Source organism: Odocoileus virginianus, chromosome 10, assembly GCF_023699985.2.
Source record: "Odocoileus virginianus isolate 20LAN1187 ecotype Illinois chromosome 10, Ovbor_1.2, whole genome shotgun sequence".
Classification (NCBI taxonomy): Eukaryota; Metazoa; Chordata; class Mammalia; order Artiodactyla; family Cervidae; genus Odocoileus; species Odocoileus virginianus.
Window position 1 is genome coordinate 59,670,971 of NC_069683.1, and position 20,300 is coordinate 59,691,270.

The 20,300-nt window shown below is 41.9% G+C and overlaps 1 protein-coding gene across 2 annotated transcripts in view; it reads left to right on the forward strand.

Moving 5' to 3' along the window:
• AMOTL1 (angiomotin like 1) overlaps window positions 1-20,300 on the forward strand; it is a 208,455-nt gene that overhangs the window by 28,346 nt on the left and 159,809 nt on the right. For both annotated transcript variants that reach the window (XM_020885530.2, XM_020885523.2), the window contains exon 2: window positions 17,244-17,378. In XM_020885530.2, coding sequence (XP_020741189.2) covers window positions 17,294-17,378 — 85 coding nt within the window. In that variant the 5' untranslated portion in view covers window positions 17,244-17,293. The remainder of the gene's footprint in view (window positions 1-17,243; window positions 17,379-20,300) is intronic.

The following is a 20,300-nucleotide window of genomic DNA, read 5'->3' on the forward strand; positions in this document are numbered from 1 at the left end:
ATCCTGTATATCAGTATTTCTCAATTGTGGCTGCACATTAGAATTATTTGGGGACCCTTTAAGAGATACAGATGTCAAGGGACATGCTCCCAGAGGTTCTTGTTTCATGGATCTGGGAAGGGTGGTGGGCATCAATATATTTTAAAACTACACCAGGTGGCTGTGGCATGCAGTCATGATTGAAATCATTACTGCTGATGATGTGCAGCTTAGAAGGGTCCCTGGAAGGTCCCTGAAATGAGGTCTTTCCAGAGCATAATTATTTGAGAATGCAACACAAAGCAATCTATCATTTCTCTGTCAGGCTAAATGTAGGCATGAGACAGAGCGCAAACAAGACTGGAGGGGACTGATGGAAAAGAGCTTTGCTTGAATGCGTGTAGAAGCAACTATCTCTGTGGTAGGCCTTTTTGTTGAAAGGTATAGACTCACTCAGGATTCCTCCACACATATGCGTGCATGCATGCTCAGTCGTGTCCAGCTTTTTGTCCATGAGATTTCCCAGACAAGAATACTGGAGCAGATTGCCATTTCCTATTCCAGGGAATCTTATCAACTCAGGGATGAAATCTGCGTCTTTGGCATCTTTTGCATTGGTAGGCAGATTTTTACCACTGTATCACACTTAAGGGATTCTTATAAACTTATCATGACCATAAAAGATACATGAATCTCATGGTAAACTAGAAATAGCAAACAGCTATGCTTTAGGAGCCCAGAATGTGGTTGATACTAGAAGGTTCCAACAGAGTTCCAGGAACCAGGGTTACTTGGAGACCCTCCCATAGGAGGCTTTCAAATTCTTTCATCTGGAGAATTGCTCTGTTAAAAAGAAATGCCCTGGGAATCCTGATCTGGAAAATAGATCTAAGAGGAACCTGAAGAAACGTAAGAATCAACTGGAAACACAATGTTATTGAAGCTGTTTCTCCTTCTTGCATGCGTGTCTTCATCTGATGCTTCTCCCTAAGCCTGATTCTGCCTCCATATTCCTGACAGAGGAGCTGATTGGCCCAACTAGTCCCCAGTGGTCAGTCTCTGGTTGGACAAGCTTTTCCACACCCAGTGATAATAGAGATAAATCCAACAATTCATGGAGTCATATGCCTATTCATCTCTGGTCACCTGAGCCAGAGAGGGTATAGTGAGAAGAGGTGGGTGCATAAAGCTGCCTTGGGATTGCAGGGGGAAAGTGTGGGTAAGCCAGTTTCCCTTAGAATGGGAGAGTGGACAGAACATCCACCATGATTAACCTGCCCAGACCAAGCACTTGGGCTTCCCCAGTTGCTCTGTGGTAAAAAGAATCTGCTTGTCATCACCCTCAATGGTGAAAAATTGAAAGCATTTCCCCTGAAATCAGGAACAAGACAAGGGTGCCCACTCTCACCACTACTATTCAACATAGTTTTGGAAGTTTTGGCCACAGCAATCAGGGCAGAAAAAGAAGTAAAAGGAATCCAGATAGGAAAAGAAGAAGTGAAACTCTCGCTGTTTGCAGATGACATGATCCTCTACATAGAAAACCCTAAAGACTCTACCAGAAAATTACTAGAGCTAATCAACGAATACAGTCAAGTTGCAGGATATAAAATTAACACACAGAAATCTCTTGCATTCCTATACACTAACAATGAGAAAACAGAAAGGGAAATTAAGGAAACAATACCATTCACCATTGCAACAAAAAGAATAAAATACTTAGGAGTATATCTACCTAAAGAAACAAAAGACCTATACATAGAAAACTATAAAACACTGATGAAAGAAATCAAAGAGGACACAAGCAGATGGAGAAATATACCGTGTTCATGGATTGGAAGAATCAATATTGTCAAAATGGCTATACTACCCAAAGTAATCTATAGATTCAATGCAATCCCTATCAAACTACCAACAGTATTTTTCACAGAACTAGAACAAATAATTTCACAATTTGTATGGAAATACAAAAAACCTCGAATAGCCAAAGTAATCCTGAGAAAGAAGAATGGAACTGGAGGAATCAATCTGCCTGACTTCAGACTCTACTACAAAGCCACAGTCATCAAGACAGTATGGTACTGGCACAAAGACAGAAATATAGATCAATGGAACAGAATAGAAAGCCCAGAGATAAATCCACGAACCTATGGTCACCTTATCTTCGACAAAGGAGGCAAGGATATACAATGGAAAAAAGATAACCTCTTTAACAAGTGGTGCTGGGAAAACTGGTCAACCACCTGTAAAAGAATGAAACTAGAACACTTTCTAACACCATACACAAAAATAAACTCAAAATGGATTAAAGATCTAAATGTAAGACCAGAAACTATCAAACTCCTAGAGGAGAACATAGGCAAAACACTCTCTGACATAAACCACAGCAGGATCCTCTATGACCCACATCCCAGAATTTCAGAAATAAAAGCAAAAATAAACAAATGGGACCTAATGAAACTTAAAAGCTTTTGCACAACAAAGGAAACTAGAAGCAAGGTGAAAAGACAGCCCTCAGATTGGGAGAAAATAATAGCAAACGAAGCAACAGACAAAGGATTAATCTCAAAAATATACAAGCAACTCCTCCAGCTCAACTCCAGAAAAATAAATGACCCAATCAAAAAATGGGCCAAAGAACTCAACAGACATTTCTCCAAGGAAGACATACAGATGGCTAACAAACACATGAAAAGATGCTCAACATCACTCATTATCAGAGAAATGCAAATCAAAACCACAATGAGGTACCATTATACGCCAGTCAGGATGGCTGCTATCCAAAAGTCTACAAGCAATAAATGCTGGAGAGGGTGTGGAGAAAAGGGAACCCTCTTACACTGTTGGTGGGAATGCAAACTAGTACAGCCACTATGGAAAACAGTGTGGAGATTTCTTAAAAAGCTGGAAATAGAACTGCCGTATGACCCAGCAATCCCACTTCTGGGCATACACACCAAGGAAACCAGATCTGAAAGAGACACATGCACCCCAATGTTCATCGCAGCACTGTTTATAATAGCCAGGACATGGAAGCAACCCAGATGCCCATCAGCAGACGAATGGATGAGGAAGCTGTGGTACATATACACCATGGAATATTACTCAGCCATTAAAAAGAATTCATTTGAATCAGTTCTAATGAGATGGATGAAACTGGAGCCCATTATACAGAGCGAAGTAAGCCAGAAAGATAAAGACCATTACAGTATACTAACACATATATATGGACTTTAGAAAGATGGTAACGATAACCCTATATGCAAAACAGAAAAAGAGACTCAGATGTATGGAACAGACTTGTGGACTCTGGGAGAAGGCGAGGGTGGGATGTTTCAGGAGAACAGCATTGAAACATGTATATTATCTAGGGTGAAACAGATCACCAGCCTTGGTTGGGTGCATGAGACAAGTGCTTGGACCTGGTGCACTGGGAAGACCCAGAGGGATCAGGTGGAGAGGGAGGTGGGAGGGGGGACTGGGATGGGGAGTACATGTAAATCCATGGCTAATTCATATCAATGTATAACAAAAACTACTGTAATGATGTAAAGTAATTAGCCTTCAACTAATAAAAATTTAAAAAAAAAAAAAAAAAGAATCTGCTTGCAAAGCAGGAGACACAGGAGACGCAGGTTCGACCCCTAGGTCAGGAAGATCCCCTGGAGAAGGAAATGGCAACCCATTCCAGCATTCTTGCCTGGAGAACCCATGGACAGCGAGACTGGCAGGCTACAGTCCATGGGGTAGCAAAGAGTAGGACACGGCCAAAACAACTTAGCACATGCACCAAGCACTTAGTCAGTCATCAGTGAGTGTTGCATTGGAGGAGGTTTTCAGTGGGGTGTGCACTGCTTAAATTGAAGCTGAGACGTTAAAGAAAAACTGTTAGGAATAAATAGATAGCCCTTGCCCATAGTACATCTCCAAAAGTCTTTTCTTGCTCTATGAATCTGGGCTTTTAAAAGGTTTTAAATAGCAGCCTAGGAGGTCAAGAGAATGGAATTCATTTTCCCCTGGGATTAGCTCTGGGCCACACATGGCTACTGAGCACTCAAGGTGTGGCTAGTACCAAGCAGCATGTGCTATAATTGACTGGATTTTGAAGCTTTGGTATAAAAAAAGAAATCTGACATATTCATTAGTAATTTTTTTTATTAAATGCATGTTGAAATATTGTGTTGGCCAAAAAGTTCTTTTTCCCTAAGATGTTATGGAAAAATGCAGACCAACTTTTTGGCCAACCAAAGACTATTTTGGATATAGTGGATTAAAGAAAATAGATTATCAAAATTAATTTCATCTGTATTACTTTTTTTTTAATGTGGCTATTAAAAAATTTTAAATGACACATATGGCTCACATTATGGACATATGGACAGCAAGGTTAAATGGTAACTCTGCTCTTTTCCCCTGCACATATTTGGCTGTAAAGATCTGTGTATAAATGACAACTCTTTGCTGTGGGGCCCACGTCTGTATCTTATTCTTGGTTCATAATTAGAGCTGTGGCAGTTCATCCTACTCTGGCTCTCTGTCTTTGCCTCATAGACTGTGGCCAATTGTGTTTCTCAAATAGAAACACTTAATCCTCTCCTGTGGTTTCCCAACATCCCCTGGACAGGCAGCCCTGTCTGTGACTCTGCCTCAGAGAGTCCTTACATAACTTCACTCTGCTTCTTGGTTTCTGATGTTCTTTCTTGCCTCGATTCCCTCCTTCCTTTCCAGGACTGGCACACAGCAAATAGTTTGCCTTTGTGTCCTTGCCCACTGTTTACAAATGTCCTTTCCTATGGGGGCAAACGTCTGCTTCTGAATGCTTTGTCACCCTTAAGCTTTGTTTCCCATGGAATGAAGTTTGTGGATGGAGCCAAGTCACTTCTGGAAATGTATCAACTTCAAAAATTAATAATGATCTTAATAAAAACACCTACTGTTATTTATTGAGTTTTATTACTGGCCAGGATCTATACTGGTTACATTACAGATAGTTCTCATTTAACCCTGACAACAATCCCACAAAGCCTATGCTATGATCCCCTATGACAAATGGGAAAAATTAGGTTCAATGACATTACAGTCCTTGCTTACCTATCACTGGGAAATGGTGGCCCTGGGATTTAAATCCACATCTGTCCCAAAGTTGTGCTCTTACCCATTACATTTAACACTGCCTTCCACATGCTGTGCCACCTCCCAAGTGGGGAACTCCAAATTGGAATACAATGTCTTATAGAAAGTGACATGTATAAGCAAATTTGCTGAATGATAACAGTGCTGTGCATTTGTATGCTGTTTTGATGATTCTCTAATTGACATACAATTCTCATGAAACTTTGATTAAAAAAATAATAATGGGCTTTATGAGCCCTATTTCACACACTGGAAAAAACTGAGCTCCAACACGATGAAATGATCCTTCTGGGGCTACTTAGTTGAGTAGTAATCCCCAACCAGGCAAGAACCCAGTTTTCTGGAAATATTTATTCTCCTTTTTCTTTCCTCATCAGAGTATACTAGGCATTATGCTGCTTAGATGGCAGAATATGGTGGCAAATCATGTGTTATGATTCTGATTTAATGTGAGTTATGGGAAGGGTTTGCAGGTACAGACTCTTATGAGTTTCTCATAGGTGTGTCCGTTTCATTCATTCAGCAAAATTTCCTGACTGTAAATCTGGCCAGCCATTGTGCTAACAGTGGGCATGGAAAGGTGGATAAGGTACTACTTTGTCCTAAGAAGATTACCTTCTCACAAGGACAAGAATCATCTTGCAAAGAGAGTATTATCATCCAATGGGAAAGTGTAGTTTTAAAGGAATATAAAAAGTTTGGAGAAGCAGAAAGGGAAAAGGAAATAACTCTCCCTAGGAAAGTTTCATGGTGGAGGGAACTTCTGAGCTTGGTTTCAATGGACTGACTTTAGAGATGAAAAGCCTGAGTCACTGAGTGTTCTGCAAAGGACTTCATCATCTTATAACTTCATTAAGTTTCCTAAAAATATGCTTGTTGCCACAGCTCCTTAGAGAGTAGTAGCATGAATTATTCATTGGAGTACTTAAAATATTAGCATCAGTAAATTCCATAGGAACTTCACCAATACTCTGCCCAGTTGGTTAAGCCAATTTGAAAGAATGGTTTCCAATTCTACAAAGTTAGTAGAGCTGACTCATTGGAAAAGATTCTGATGCTGGGAAAGATTGAGGACAGGAGGAGAAGGGGGCAACAGAAGATGAGATAGTTGGATGGCATCACCAACTCAATGGACATGAGTTTGAACAACCTCTGGGAGATAGTGAAGGAGAGTGAAGCCTGGTGTGCTGCAGTCCATGGGGTCACAGAGTCAGACACAACTTAGCAACTGAACAACAACAACAAAAGGAAAATATCCATCAAAGTTTAGAAATTGAAACGCATCAGAGTCAAATCTTTGGGGCAGCCCAAGAGGAGAGTGCCCTCTATTTTACTGTTGTCCACAAGGGTGCTTGTGGACTAAGATTGAGTTTTCTGATAGCTAATACCAGGCTAGACATTGTGCAATGGACTAAGGGTTTGTGTTCCCTCAAAATCATACATTGAAGTCCTAATGCCCACTGTGGTGGTCTTAGGAGGTGGGGCCTTTGGAAAGTAATTAGGTCATAAAGGTGGAGCCTTCATGAATGGAATTAGTGCCCTTATGAGAGAATCCCCCTCCCCAGAGAACGCTCTAGCTCTCCTCTGCCACGTGAGAATGCAATGAGAAGTCACTATTCCGTAATGGAAGAGAGTTCCTCCAGAACCTGACCATGCTAGCAACCTAATCCCAGACTTCCAGTCTCAAGAACTGTATGCAATACATTTCTATTGTTTATAAGCCATCCAGTCTGTGGTACTCGGTTATAGCATCCCATTTTGACAAAGACACCTAGACCTTAGGTAATGGAGATCTTAACTAGAAATTCCTAGTTGAGAAGGAAGACATCATCACATGACCTCTAAACCTCTTGTGCTTCAATTTAGTAGTTTGGTTTGTTTTCTGGATGTAATCAGACAGATTTATACTCCCTATTCAAAGCCAAGATGGAATATTCCTTCTGATTCTTGACTCACTGAAGAATAGGCCCAGATCTGCAAAGCTTGGAGGGCATAAATCTTGGAGGGGTAAAATCTTGATATTCCAGGAAGAGTATCTCATCTTCAACCACCTCTGAAGAACAGGACAAGGGGCAGGAGGTCCCAGAAAGGTTCAGCAGCACTGAGGATTTTTGTTTACTATCAATATTTTGTTGAAAATTTTTAAACGAATTGCTTGACAGAAGAGTTCACAAATACAATGGTCTGTCTGGGAGAAAATTAACTCCTTCCTGGGTACTGAAGTACAGGTTGCAAAGACATAGACTGAAGAGTCATGCATAATGGAAGGGTTAGACTAAAGGTCCTCAGCTGCTGTCTAACATCCTGAATCTATTATTTGCAGATCCTTGATTTATCTGTGCATGACTCAAGGCTTGCACTTAGTACATTGTTCTGTAGTAATATGCCCAGATATTTGTCTCCCCCTCAAGTTTGAAAACTTTCTGAAGGAAAGGCAAGAATGCATGTAGAAGCATCCATCTCTGTGGTAGCTTCTATCCCAAGCACTTAGCACAGTGACAAATATATAGGAGACATCAAGTAAATATTTATCAAATGAATGAAAATCTGATATCTCTAACTAGACACACACACACATATAAAGGTGTATATATATATACCTTGATTTATAGTATAAGTTATCAACAAGTGGAGGGTGTTCAAATTCTTTAGAACCAAGTCATATGCTTGAATGCCTGAATGACAGAATATGCTATATGAATCTCCAAACATGGAACTTCTAATTATTTCATCTCTTCTCTACAAAATGGAGCTCTTTTATGCTAGCTAAGGCGGAATCAAGTAGGGACAGGTTTTTATGAATTTGTATTTCTAGGTTAAATCCCCCACCACTAGAAAAGACCCTGGAGGTATTGGTTAGAGATCTAGGTGTGACTTGGCTGCATTCAGTGGGCAGGAGTCTCCTGTGGATGATCAGAAGTGTAGTTTCATCCAGTCCTGGGAAGGGAAGCAGGTGGGTGTACAATAGGCAGAGGCATGCCAGGTGGCGGAGCAGGTATGCACACTGAAGTGGGAGCTTAAGTGGGAGAATCTCAGCCAGTTAGACCAGGTGAGAAGGTAAGAATAAAGCCAAGAAGCAGAGGCAGATAGGGTGTGATTTTTAGGTGGAGAAATAAACAGAGAAGCAGAGGAGACAAATGAGGTTGCAAAGAGAATACTTGCTAAATGGACATGTTAAAATGAGGTACGCTTGTGCCAAACACCACCTTTGAGTCATATATTAATTCATTCAAGAAACAAGTAGTGGATGCTTGTGAAACCCCAGCCCCCTATAATGCAAAAGTAAGAAGTCAAGAAACACCTGGAGTAAGAGGCAAATTTGGCGTTGGAGTACAGAATGAGCAGAGCAAAGGCTAAAAGAGTTCTGCCAAGAGAACACACTGGTCATAGCAAACACCCTCTTTCAACAACACAAGAGAAAACTCTACACATGGACATCACCAGATGGTCAACACCAAAATCAGATTGATTATATTCTTTGCAGCCAAAGATGGAGAAGTTCTATACAGTCAGCAAAACCAAGACCAGGAGCTGACTGTGACTCAGATCATGAACTCCTTACTGCCAAATTCAGACAGAAATTGAGGAAAGTAGGGAAAACCACTAGACCATTCAGGTATGACCTAAATGAAATCCCTTATGACTATACAGTGGAAGTGAGAAACAGATTTAAGGGACTAGATCTGACAGACAGAGTATCTGATGAAATATGGATGGAGGTTCGTGACATTGTACCAGAAACAGGGATCAAGACCATACCCATGAAAAAGAAATGCAAAAAAGCAAAATGACTGTTAAGGAGGCCTTACAAATAGCTGTGAAAAGAAGGGAAGGGAAAAGCAAAGGAGAAAAGGAAAGATACACCCATTTGGATGCAGAGTTCCAAAGAATAGCAAGGAGAGATAAGAAAGCCTTCCTCAGGGATCAGTGCAAGGAGATAGAGGCAAACAATAGAATGGGAAAGACTAGAGATCTCTTCAAGAATATTAGAGATACCAAGGGAACATTTCATGCAAAGATGGGTTCAATAAAGGACAGAAATGGTAGGGACCTAACAGAAGCAGAAGATATTAAGAAGAGGTGGCAAGAATACACAGAAACATTGTACAAAAAAGATCTTCATGACCCAGATAATCACGATGGTGTGATCACTGACCTAGAGCCAGACATCCTGGAATGTGAAGTCCAGTGGGCCTTAGGAAGCATCGCTATGAACAGAGCTAGTGGAGGTGATGGCATTCCAGTTGAGCTATTTCAAATCCTAGAAGATGATGCTGTGAAAGTGCTGCACTCAATATGCCAGCAAATTGGGAAAACTCAGCAGTGGCCACAGGACTGGAAAAGGTCAGTTTTCATTCCAATCCCTAAGAAAGGCAATCCCAAAGAATGCTCAAACTACCGCACAACTGCACTCATCTCACACACTAGTAAAGTAATCCTTAAAATTCTCCAAGCCAGGCTTCAGCAATACGTGAACTGTGAACTTCCAAATGTTCAAACTGGTTTTAGAAAAGGCAGAGGAACCAGAGATCAAATTGCCAACATCCGCTGGATCATTGAAAAAGCAAGAGAGTTCCAGAAAAACATCTATTTCTGCTTTATTGACTATGCCAAAGCCTTCGACTGTGTGGATCACAATAAACTGTGGAAAATTCTTCAAGAGATGGGAATACCAGACCACCTGATCTACCTCTTGAGAAACTGATATGCAGGTCAGGAAGCAACAGTCAGAACTGGACATGGAACAACAGACTGATTCCAAATGGGAAAAGGAGTACGTCAAGGCTGTATATTGTCACCCTGCTTATTTAACTTATATGTGGAGTACATCATGAGAAACGTTGGGATGGATGAAGCACAAGCTGGAATCAAGATTGCCAGGAGAAATATCAATAACCTCAGATATGCAGATGACACCATCCTTATGGCAGAAAGTGAAGAGGAACTAAAAAGCCTCTTGATAAAAGTGAAAGAGGAGAGTGAAAAAGTTGGCTTAAAGCTCAACATTCAGAAAACTAAGATCATGGTATTTGGTCCCATCACTTCATGAGAAATAGATGAAGAAACAGTGGAAACAGTGTCAAAGTTTATTTTTGGGGGCTCCAAAATCACTGCAGATGGTGATTGCAGCCATGAAATTAAAAGATGCTTACTCCTTGGAAGGGAAGTTATGACTAACCTAGACAGCATATTAAAAAGCAGAGACATTATTTTGCCAACAAAGGTCTGTCTAGTCAAGGCTATGGTTTTTCCAGTGGTCATGAGTTGGACTGTAAAGAAAGCTGAGTGCGGAAGAATTGATGCTTTTGAACTGTGGTGTTGGAGAAGACTCTTGAGAGTCCCTTGGACTGCAAGGAGATCCAACCAGTCCATCCTAAAGGAGATCAGTCCTGCGTATTCATTGGAAAGACTGATTTTGAAGCTGCAACTCCAATACTTTGGCCACCTGATGGGAAGAGCTGACTTCTTGGAAAAGACCCTGATGCTGGGAGGGATTGGGGGCAGGAGGAGAAGGGGATGACAGAGGATGAGATGGTTGGATGGCATCACCGACTCAATGGACATGGGTTTGGGGGGACTCCCGGAGTTGGTGACGGACAGGGAGGCCTGGGGTGCTGCGGTTCATGGGGTCGCAAAGAGCTGGACATGACTGAGCTACTGAAATGAACTGAACTGTGGAACCCCTGTACCAATGCTAGGGATACAAATAGAATCTCTGCTCTTATGTACATAAACTGTGAACTAAACTCTACATACATATTAACAGATAATTACAGTGCAGTGTGGTGTACACTGTAATGAAGCAAGCACAGGGCAGTCTGGGGGACAAGGAACCAAGTCCAGGGTGAAATGTGAAGGATAAATTGTAGTTTGCAAGGTGAGGAAGGAAGAGCCCTCTTGCTTCAGCTCTGGGAATGGCTGAATATCCAAAAATCCAAGAAGGGAGCTAATTCAAGGATTGCAAATACTTTGCAATAGTTGGCCCTTGTATACAATGTTAAGTGGTCCAGACTTTCTCCTGGGAATAATGAATCATTAGAGTATTTTGATCAAGGAGGCACATGATCAAGTCTGTGTTCTAAAAATATTACAGTGAAGTGTGGAGAAAGGGTTGGAGGAAAGAAAGACCAGGGACCCACTGAAGTCACCACAGTATTTCAGCAAGAGGGGATGGTGGCTGAACTAAGGCTGAGGCAATGAGAGCAGAGGGTAGCAATTGCATTCTTGAGATATTTAAATGTTAGACTGGACAAAGGTTGGTGGTTGATTGGATGTGAGATGCAATCAACTAATCAAGGATGACCAGGGAATTCCCTGGTTGTCCAGTGATTAAGACTTGGTGCTTTCATTGCCAGCACCCAGGTTCAATCCCTGCTTGGGAATTAAGATCACTCAGGCAGCTGGGGAGGTGGCTTGCTCTAGAGGCAGCTCCAAAAAGAGTTCTGGTGGTTGGAGAACCTAAGCCCTAAACTCAAGTCCAAAGGTCCATTTGGCTTCACACCCTCTCTTAGGGTAGATAGGTTGCCTTTGGGAGCTTAATAGGATATAATATCTGACTGGGGTCCTTACCCACACTGGCCATTATCATTTATTCATTCATTCAATGCTTTAGAACTGTGGTGTTGGAAGACTCTTGAGAGTCCCTTAGACTTCAAGGAGATCAAATCAGTCAATCCTAAAGGAAATCAATCCTGAATATTCACTGGAAGAACTGATGCTGAAGCTGAAACTCCAATACTTTGTCCACCTGATGTGAAGAACTCACTCATTGGAAAAGAACCTGATGCTGGGAAAGATTGAAGGCAGGAGGAGAAGGGGACAACAGAGAATGAGATGGCTGGATCACAGCACCACCTTGATGGACATGACTTTGAGTAAACTCTGGGAGTTGATTATGGACAGGGAAGCCTGTCATGTGGCAGTCCATGGGGTCACAAGAGTCAGACACAACTGAGTGACTGAACTGAACTGAATCATTCAATATTTATTAAATATCAACATTATGCTCAAAGTACTCCAGTATTCCATAGACTCGTGTCCAACTCTGCTCAGTTCTTCCTTGTCTCTCTCCCCATTTTTTGCTATTTATTATTTTAAGTTTTTCAGATTTATTGAGGTATAATTTACAAATAATATTGGAAGACATTTAAAGTGTACATCATGATGATTTTATATATATGTGTGTGTGTGTGTGTGTGTGTATACACATTGTGAAATGATTCTCCCATCTAGTAAACACATCCATCATCTCACACATATTTATCTTATTTTTTCTCTCAGTGAGAACATTTAAATTCAACTCTTCTAAAAAATTTCAATTATACAATAGAGTGTTATTAATAATAGTCATAGTGTTATACAATTAGATCCTCAGAACTTGTTGACCTTGTAATTGAAACTTCTACCCTTTATACCAAACTTTTCCTGTTTCCACTGCCACCCTGCCCCTGGCAACTGCTTTTTCTACTCTCTGTTTCTATGAGTTCTTTTTTTTTCCTTTAGATTTTACATGTACATGATACCATGCACTAATTGTCTTTCTCAGTCTGGCTTATTTCACCTAGCACAATGCCCTCCAAGTCCATCAGTACTGTTGCAAATGGCAAGCTTCCCGTCTTTCTTAGGGCTGAATTGTGTGTGTGTGTGTGTGTGTGTGTGTGTGTGGGTGTGTGTGGGTGTCGGTGTGTGTGGTTTCTGTGGTCTGTCTGTGGGTGTGGGTGTGGGTGTGTGTGCGCGCGAGCGCTAAGTCTCTTCAGTCATGTCTCACTCTGCGCAACCCTATGGACTGCCACCCGCCAGGCTCCTCTGTCCATGGGGATTCTCCAGGCCAGATTTCTGGAGTGGGTTGCCTTGTTCTCCTCCAGGGGATTTTCCTGACCCAGGAATTGAACCTGGGTCTCCTGCATTGCAGGCGTATTCTTTACCACTGAGCCACCAGGGAAGCCCCAGCTGAATAAAATTTCATTGTATGTATCTTCCACATCTTTATCTATTCATCCACTGACAAGACACGTAGGTTGTTTCCATATCTTGGCTATTGTGAAGAATGCATCAGTGAACATGGGTGTACAGCTATCTCTTTGAAAAGAAAGAGCTTCTCAAAGTCAGAATTAGTTCTCGGTACTTTCCCACTCATGCCCTCTACTCCACCTTATCATATGTTTTACTGTGTGAGCTGCCATGTGCTGTTTTACAGAAAACTTTCTTCACTTCTTATTCCTATGCTTGCATTAATTTTTTTTTTTCCTTTTAGTTTCTTTTACATGGACTTGGTCCTCGATCGAATTTTGACTTGGCTACAGATTAAACATTTTATAGAAAACTCTGAATAAGTGGTCTTACGTGGCCAGAAACTAGGAAAATATCCACTAGCCTCCAGAGTTTTGTGAGCAACTCTGGGGCTTCCTGTGACTGATGTTATGGTTTTAGAATTTCAGGAACAGATGCGACTGATCAGTCTTCCTTGAAATACTTGTGTTTGATGCAATTTCATTTCACATTATGTGTGTGACTTTCCCAAGTTGAGGTGTGAAATTCAAGCATCAGAGAAATCAGCAGGGCTTTCAAGTTGAAGTTAATAAAACACTCAACATGAACCTATGTAGTTCAGATTAATAAAATAAAATGTATGGGTGTGAGAGCCTAACCTCCCTCATCCAGAAGATAGCACCTTACAAATCTCTTTCCTGGGGTCCAGTGGGTTTCTTCCACTCCACCCCCCTCCTTGGTGGCTCAGATGATAAAGAATCTGTCTGCAATGTGGGAGATCCAGGTTCAATCCCTGGGTTAGAAAGATGCCCTGGAGAAGGGAAGTGGGTATCTAGGTCACTGGACCAAGAGAGATGAAGAATCTACTTTGAAAACCCTTCTCCAACGATTTAGTAAAGTTCCATTTTTTTGTCAAACAAAGTTATTATAATCTCCAACTCACTTCTCAAGATTAACAAAATGATTTTGAATGAACAGTGTATGATAGATACATGTTGCTTTTAAAGGATGTAATATTATTATTAATGTTATTTTATAATTGGTAAAGATATAAGACTTTCGAGTATTTAGTTTATTTGATTAAATGATGATACCTGTATGACCTGCAGCTATGAAATTAAAAAGTACTTTCTCCTTGGAAAGAAAACTACAACAAAACTAGACAGTGTATTAAAGCAGAGACATCAGTTTTCTGACAAAGGTACATATAGTCAAAGCTATGGTTTTTCCAGTAGTGATGTATGGATATGAGAGTTGGACCATAAAGAAGGCTAAGTGCCAAAGAATTGATGCTTTCAAACTGGTGCTGGATAAGACTCTTGAGAGTCCCTTGGACTACAAGGAGATCAAACCAACAATCCTAAGGGAAATCAGTCCTGAATATTCATTGGAAGGACTGATGCTGAAGCTGAAGCACCAATTCTCTAGCCACCTGATGTGAAGAGCCAACTGATTAGAAGAGATCCTGATGCTGGGACAGATTGAAGGCAAAAGGAGAAGGGGGTGATAGAAGATGAGATGGTTGGATGGCATCACCAACTCAATGGACATGAGTTTGAGCAAACTCAGGGAGATAGTGAAGAACAGGGGAGCCTGGCATGCTGCAATCCATGGAATTGCAAAGAGTTGGACATAACTTAGTGATTGAACAAGAAACCGGTATGATCATGGCCCAGGTTTGGATTTCTGTTCCAAACATGTTTTTAGTTTTTCCCAGAGCACCCATCTTGTTCCAAAGACAGCTTTCTCAGCCTACAAATGTGATTGGATAGGTGACCTTTGTATGGAAAAGCATAGTGTTATAGACTGCACAAACCTTTGACATCATCTAGTCCTAATTCCTTCATTTGAAGTTGAGGAAATTAAGCCTCAAGAACATAAATGGGTTTGCCCAAAGTCACCCAGTTAGTGCCAGTGTCAGCATTAAAATCTGAATTTATTGACAAATCCAGTGTTGTCCCTATGGTATTAAGATATACCCATTCTGGTCTAGAATTCCCCTCTAAAATTTTGGGGTGCTTGGATTGAACACAAATCCCTAGTAAGCCAGGACCCAACGAAGTACAGTGCAATCTTTGGTGCTTCCTGGTATTTGACTAGAGACTTGTGGATGTTTGTTGCAACTCTCCAGGAGTACCACCCTTCTCTAGGCAGACGGCCAAAACCCATCACATCAGTCTGCCTTATCCTCAGACAGACTGGCAGTGCAGGAACCTGCAGGGCAACTGTGAACAACATTCTTGAGACCAAAGGAAGCCAGCTGCTCTGATTGCAGCTGGTGATCACCAGGGCCCATCCTAATGAGGCTGATAGGGTTTCTGCCCTGGTGACTGTCCCACTGGCTGCATTCACAGATTAGGTCCAACAGTCACCTCCAGTTATTCAGCCGTGTTCTTTGAAGGACCAGCAATGCAGAGCGTTATAAATCTCTTTGTAATGTAGGCAGAAGTTTGGCCGTGAGTTGTAATCTTCCCAGGCACAGTTTACAGGAAGGGATTCCCTGGCTGGACTTCTTGGAGACAGCCAGTGAAGTGTCCTTTTTATGGAAACTAGAGCCCTCATGATGTGGACTCACTATCATGGTTTTCAAGAGAAAGTGGAAAATGCATCTTCATGGTCCTTCTCAGACCTGGGATTTTCCTTTAAAATAACATTTATTATATATTTTTTCATATTATAAAATTAATACATGTCTATTATGGAAAATGCAGAAGATTACCAAGAAAATGAGAAGTATTCATATTTCCATTATGATGGGACGTACTCATATTTCCAATCTGATGGGATTTACCTCCAAAGTTTAGTTCAGTTTTTCCAGTCTGTTTTTTAGTCACATATAGAAGTATATACTTAGTTTTTTAAATGAAACTGTTATCCTATCCTGAAGTTCTAGATTCTATAAAACATGCAGAACTAAATACAGTAATTTCCTTGCTCAAAGCCTTGAGTGGATAGTTGCTCCATAAACATGCTAACTGAGTGAAAAGGGGAACCATGGTTTTTTGACTCGATTAGACTTGTTGAAGATCTCACACTCAGACCATGTCTAAATCTTTTTTAATTTTTATATTTTATTGAAGTATGGGTGGCTCAGATGGCAAAGAATCTGCCTGCAATGCAGGAGACCTGGGTTCAATCTCTGGGTTAGGAAGATCCCTAGGGGAAGGGAATGTTCCACTCTAGTGTTCTTGCCTGGAAAATCCCATAGACAGAGGAGCCTGGCAAGCTACAGTCCACAGGGTCACAAAAAGTCGGACGCGACTGAGCGACTAACACACACACATGTGCATGTACACACACACACAGTTGATTTACAATGTTGTGTTAATTCTTGCTGTACTGCAAGTTGACTCAGTTACACACACATATATACATATATATATATATTCTTTTATATATTATTTTCCACTATGGTTTATCCCAGGTCCCTGAATATAGTTCCCCGTGTTATGCATTAGGACCTTGTTGTTTGTCTATTTTCTGTTCTATATGTAATAGTTTGCATCTATCAACTCCACTCCCAGTCCATCCCCCATGACCCTCCTTCTCTGTTGTCAGCTACAAGTCTGTTCTCTAAGCCTGTGCGTCTGTTTCAACTTCATAGATACCTTCAATTGTGTCATATTTTAGATTGCGCATGTATGTGATATCATATAGCATTTGTCTTTCTCTCTCTGACATACTTCACTTAGTATGAGAATCTCTAGTTGTATCCCTGTTGCTGCAAATGGCATTATTTCACTCTCTTTTATGCTTGAGTAATATTCCATTGTATATATGTACCACTTCTTATCCATTCATTTGTCAAAGGACATTTAGGTTGCTTCCATGTCTTGGGCATTGTAAAGAGAGCTGCTATGAACATAGGAGTGTGTATATCGTTTAGAATTAAGAGCTTTCTCCTGGATATATGCCCAGAAGTGGAATTGTCTTGGCTATTATGAATGCCTGAGTCTTGACAACAATCTTCACATGCTGAAGAAACATAATAAACTAGAAACTTCTTTCAAAAACCACTACAATATTTAATTAGCCTCCATCTAATAAAAATAAATGAAAAAAAAAAAAAAAAGGAACATGTTCCCTCCCCAGCGGAGTATCAGTAGTCAATTATCTCCATTTTTTCGTGCTCATTATTTCAGGAGATTCCGTTTGATGAGAGAGCTGCACATACAGGAGACTTGCGGGAACCATGGACCTTAGTGAAAAATGGCCTTTGGAGGAAGGAACCTGGCTGTCTCACGCTGGAGTTCATCATTTTGCCAACACCAGAGGGGGTATGGCTGCTTTTGCTGTCCCAGATACACGCGGTCCTCTTCAACTCATGCACTCACTGGGTCAACCCAGCTGTTCACAGTATGTGCCAAGCGCTATCTGCCTTTTCAAAAGCAGCTGGGTGGAGAGGCGAAGGCATGGACTTTGGAGTCAGACAGACCCAGGTTCAGATACGGAATTTTCTCTTTATACGCTATGGGGCCTTAAGAAAATCTGTTTCCTCAGCCTTAACATGAGAGTAAGAATGCCTACTTGGAGGTTTGCGATGAGCACCGTTAGGTAATGTAAGCTGTCATTGACTGAGCCCTTGACCTAGCTGGCTGGGAAGATGGTCACACAGCTTTGAGCACCTAACATGCCAAGCACTATTTTCTTTCCTGTCTCCCATCTCCTCCTCTTTCATCTTCTCTCCACAGCCCTGCAAAGATTAAGACTGGGAGTAATGCAACCAGTATAACCAAAATAGATGGGCTCACCTACCTTCTATGTCCACATCCTAGCAGCTGATTAACGCAACTCAGTGTTAAGTTCGGGACATTGTTACTGTCCTGGCATGGAGCATACAGGTGTCAAAATCATACCCCTGACACAGGGAAGTGGTCCTCTGTCAGGTCCAAGGTCTGCCCCATTGCCCGTCCCCCAGATCTAATGGGGACCCACTTTGGTAGGAGCTAATCTATGGATGGGGAAACAGAGGCCACTGAAGTTAATGCATTCACACGATGTTTTTAGAAATGGTATGCCTCTCATGTGCTGTTGTTTATTCATTCACTCAATTAATATTGAGCAGCTACCATGTGCCAAGCACTGGAAATACAAGAAAGAGAGTAAGATAGGCACAGAGATCACCGGACTACACTCTCTACTGTGCCCCATCTCTAAAATGGGGTAACTTAGACAGCAATAAGCATTTGCTTAGCTTTTGCACTGCATCAGGGTATATCTTCCAACCAAGACAACTACACACAATGGGAGTTTCCCCAAAGGGAAGCTTTAGGTTGTGAGAGAAGAAACTTGGATGCAGTCCAGACAAAAACCAATCGCTGTTCACTCCTACGCCCTGTCACACTGCCACCTGAGCCACTTTTTAGAGGTGCTTAAGCCATGTCACCTCACAGCCCATGGCACAAAGTTGAACCTCCTCAGCTCCATACACAGCCTTCCTTTCCTGGTCTGACCTCTGCCTGCCTCTCTAGACTCATCTCCTGCTGCTCCTCACTAAACACGAAGCCCTTCCTCATCACTGTATCTACTTCCCCCTGGATCCCTGAGTACCTCATGCCCTCACACACCAGTGAGCCTCTGCAAAGACTGTCATTAGTATGTACCTTCTACCCAGCCAGGTCCTGCTCATCTCTGAAGCTCCAGCTTCAGTCGTCTCTTCACCCATCCACCCCCATCCTAATCTGAATGAGGAGTCCGTCCTCAGAGCTGCCACAGAACTGGCAGCTTTCCATGTCACAGAGTTGCTACACTGTATTGTCACTGCCTGCATCCTAGATGACCTGTGGGCCTCTCAGGGACAGACGTCTTGTTTTATTTGCCTTTGCATCCCTTCCACAAGCAGCCTGGCAAATACTTGATACATACTTGGTGGCTGGCTGGTTGGGTGGCTTGATGAATGAATGGATGTATGAATGAGCTGAGACCAAGTCCTCTGCATATTTCTGGGGTCACTGAGAACGTTTATTGACTGTGGCAGCCCGATGCACTGCACAACTGCTTCTGGCATCACTTCACCTTGCTTTCGGCGCACCTAGAGCATTTTGCTCAGCAACCCCTTTGTTCATCAAAGCTGGATGGCATAAGAGAGAATTAAATAGGTATGGTTTGTCTTCATCATCTGTCATAGAAGTTTAGAGCAGAAAGAAGCCTCAGGGGTCACAGTGACAAAGGGGTGGCTAGAAATTCTACTGTGAGCAGTTCCAAGCATTACCACACATCTCCTTCAGTTCACCACATCATGTATCTACAGTCTTTGGAGACACAGTTGGCGTGTAGGAAGGGGAACCAGCCCTGTGTCTATATCTGCCTGACAGAGAGGCACTGCTCTTGGGTAAGTGATGAGCCTCTGGAGCTGATGGAAAAGCTTGGCTTGGATGGGTAGATGATACTGTGTTATCAGGCCCCAGTTCAGACAGTCAGTCTGTGATGTTGGAGGTGTCCAGACAGAGTGTTGTGTGGTTGTGTTGTCATGTGGGGGTGAAGCACCCTCACAAGGAAGCAGTATGCTGAAATGTGAAAGTCCTCATGAGCGGCTGGATTAGGGTGGTTCTCTGGCTGGATTAAGCAGGGCTTCCCTGGTAGCTCAGTTGGTAAAGAATCTGCCTGCAGTGCAGGAGACCTGTGTTTGGGTCATCCTTGGATTGGGAAGATCTCCTGGAGAAGGAAATGGCAATCCACTTAAGTATTCTTGCCTGGAAAGTCCTATAGATAGAGGAACCTGGTGGGCTACAGTCCATGGCATCTCAAGAGTCGGACAAGACTTAACAACTAAACCACCACCACCACCAGAGGCCTAGGCCAGGGTTCAGGGGAAGGATGCAGGTCCTAAGAGGACTAGGTAGGGTGGCAAAATGGAAATATGGTGAAATGTTGAAATGAGGTGAGGAAACTCACCTCAGAAACACTCAGAAACAAGCAAACTTGCACAGTGGGAGACTTCTGTGCCGGACTTAAGTGAACTGGATGAATTACAAAAAAAAATATTTGTAATCCCTCATTAGATAGATACCTTACACCGGACATGACACTACACCTTTTTTTTTTTTAGTATAGATAAAGACCATCACTATTCATTCTCACAACAACCTTATTCTCCTTTTATGAATGAAAAAAATTGAGCCTGAAACTGCTGGGAAACTTGCTCAAGGTCACGGGCAATGTGGGGATCTGAACGGAGGTCTGCCTAACATTTAGCTGTG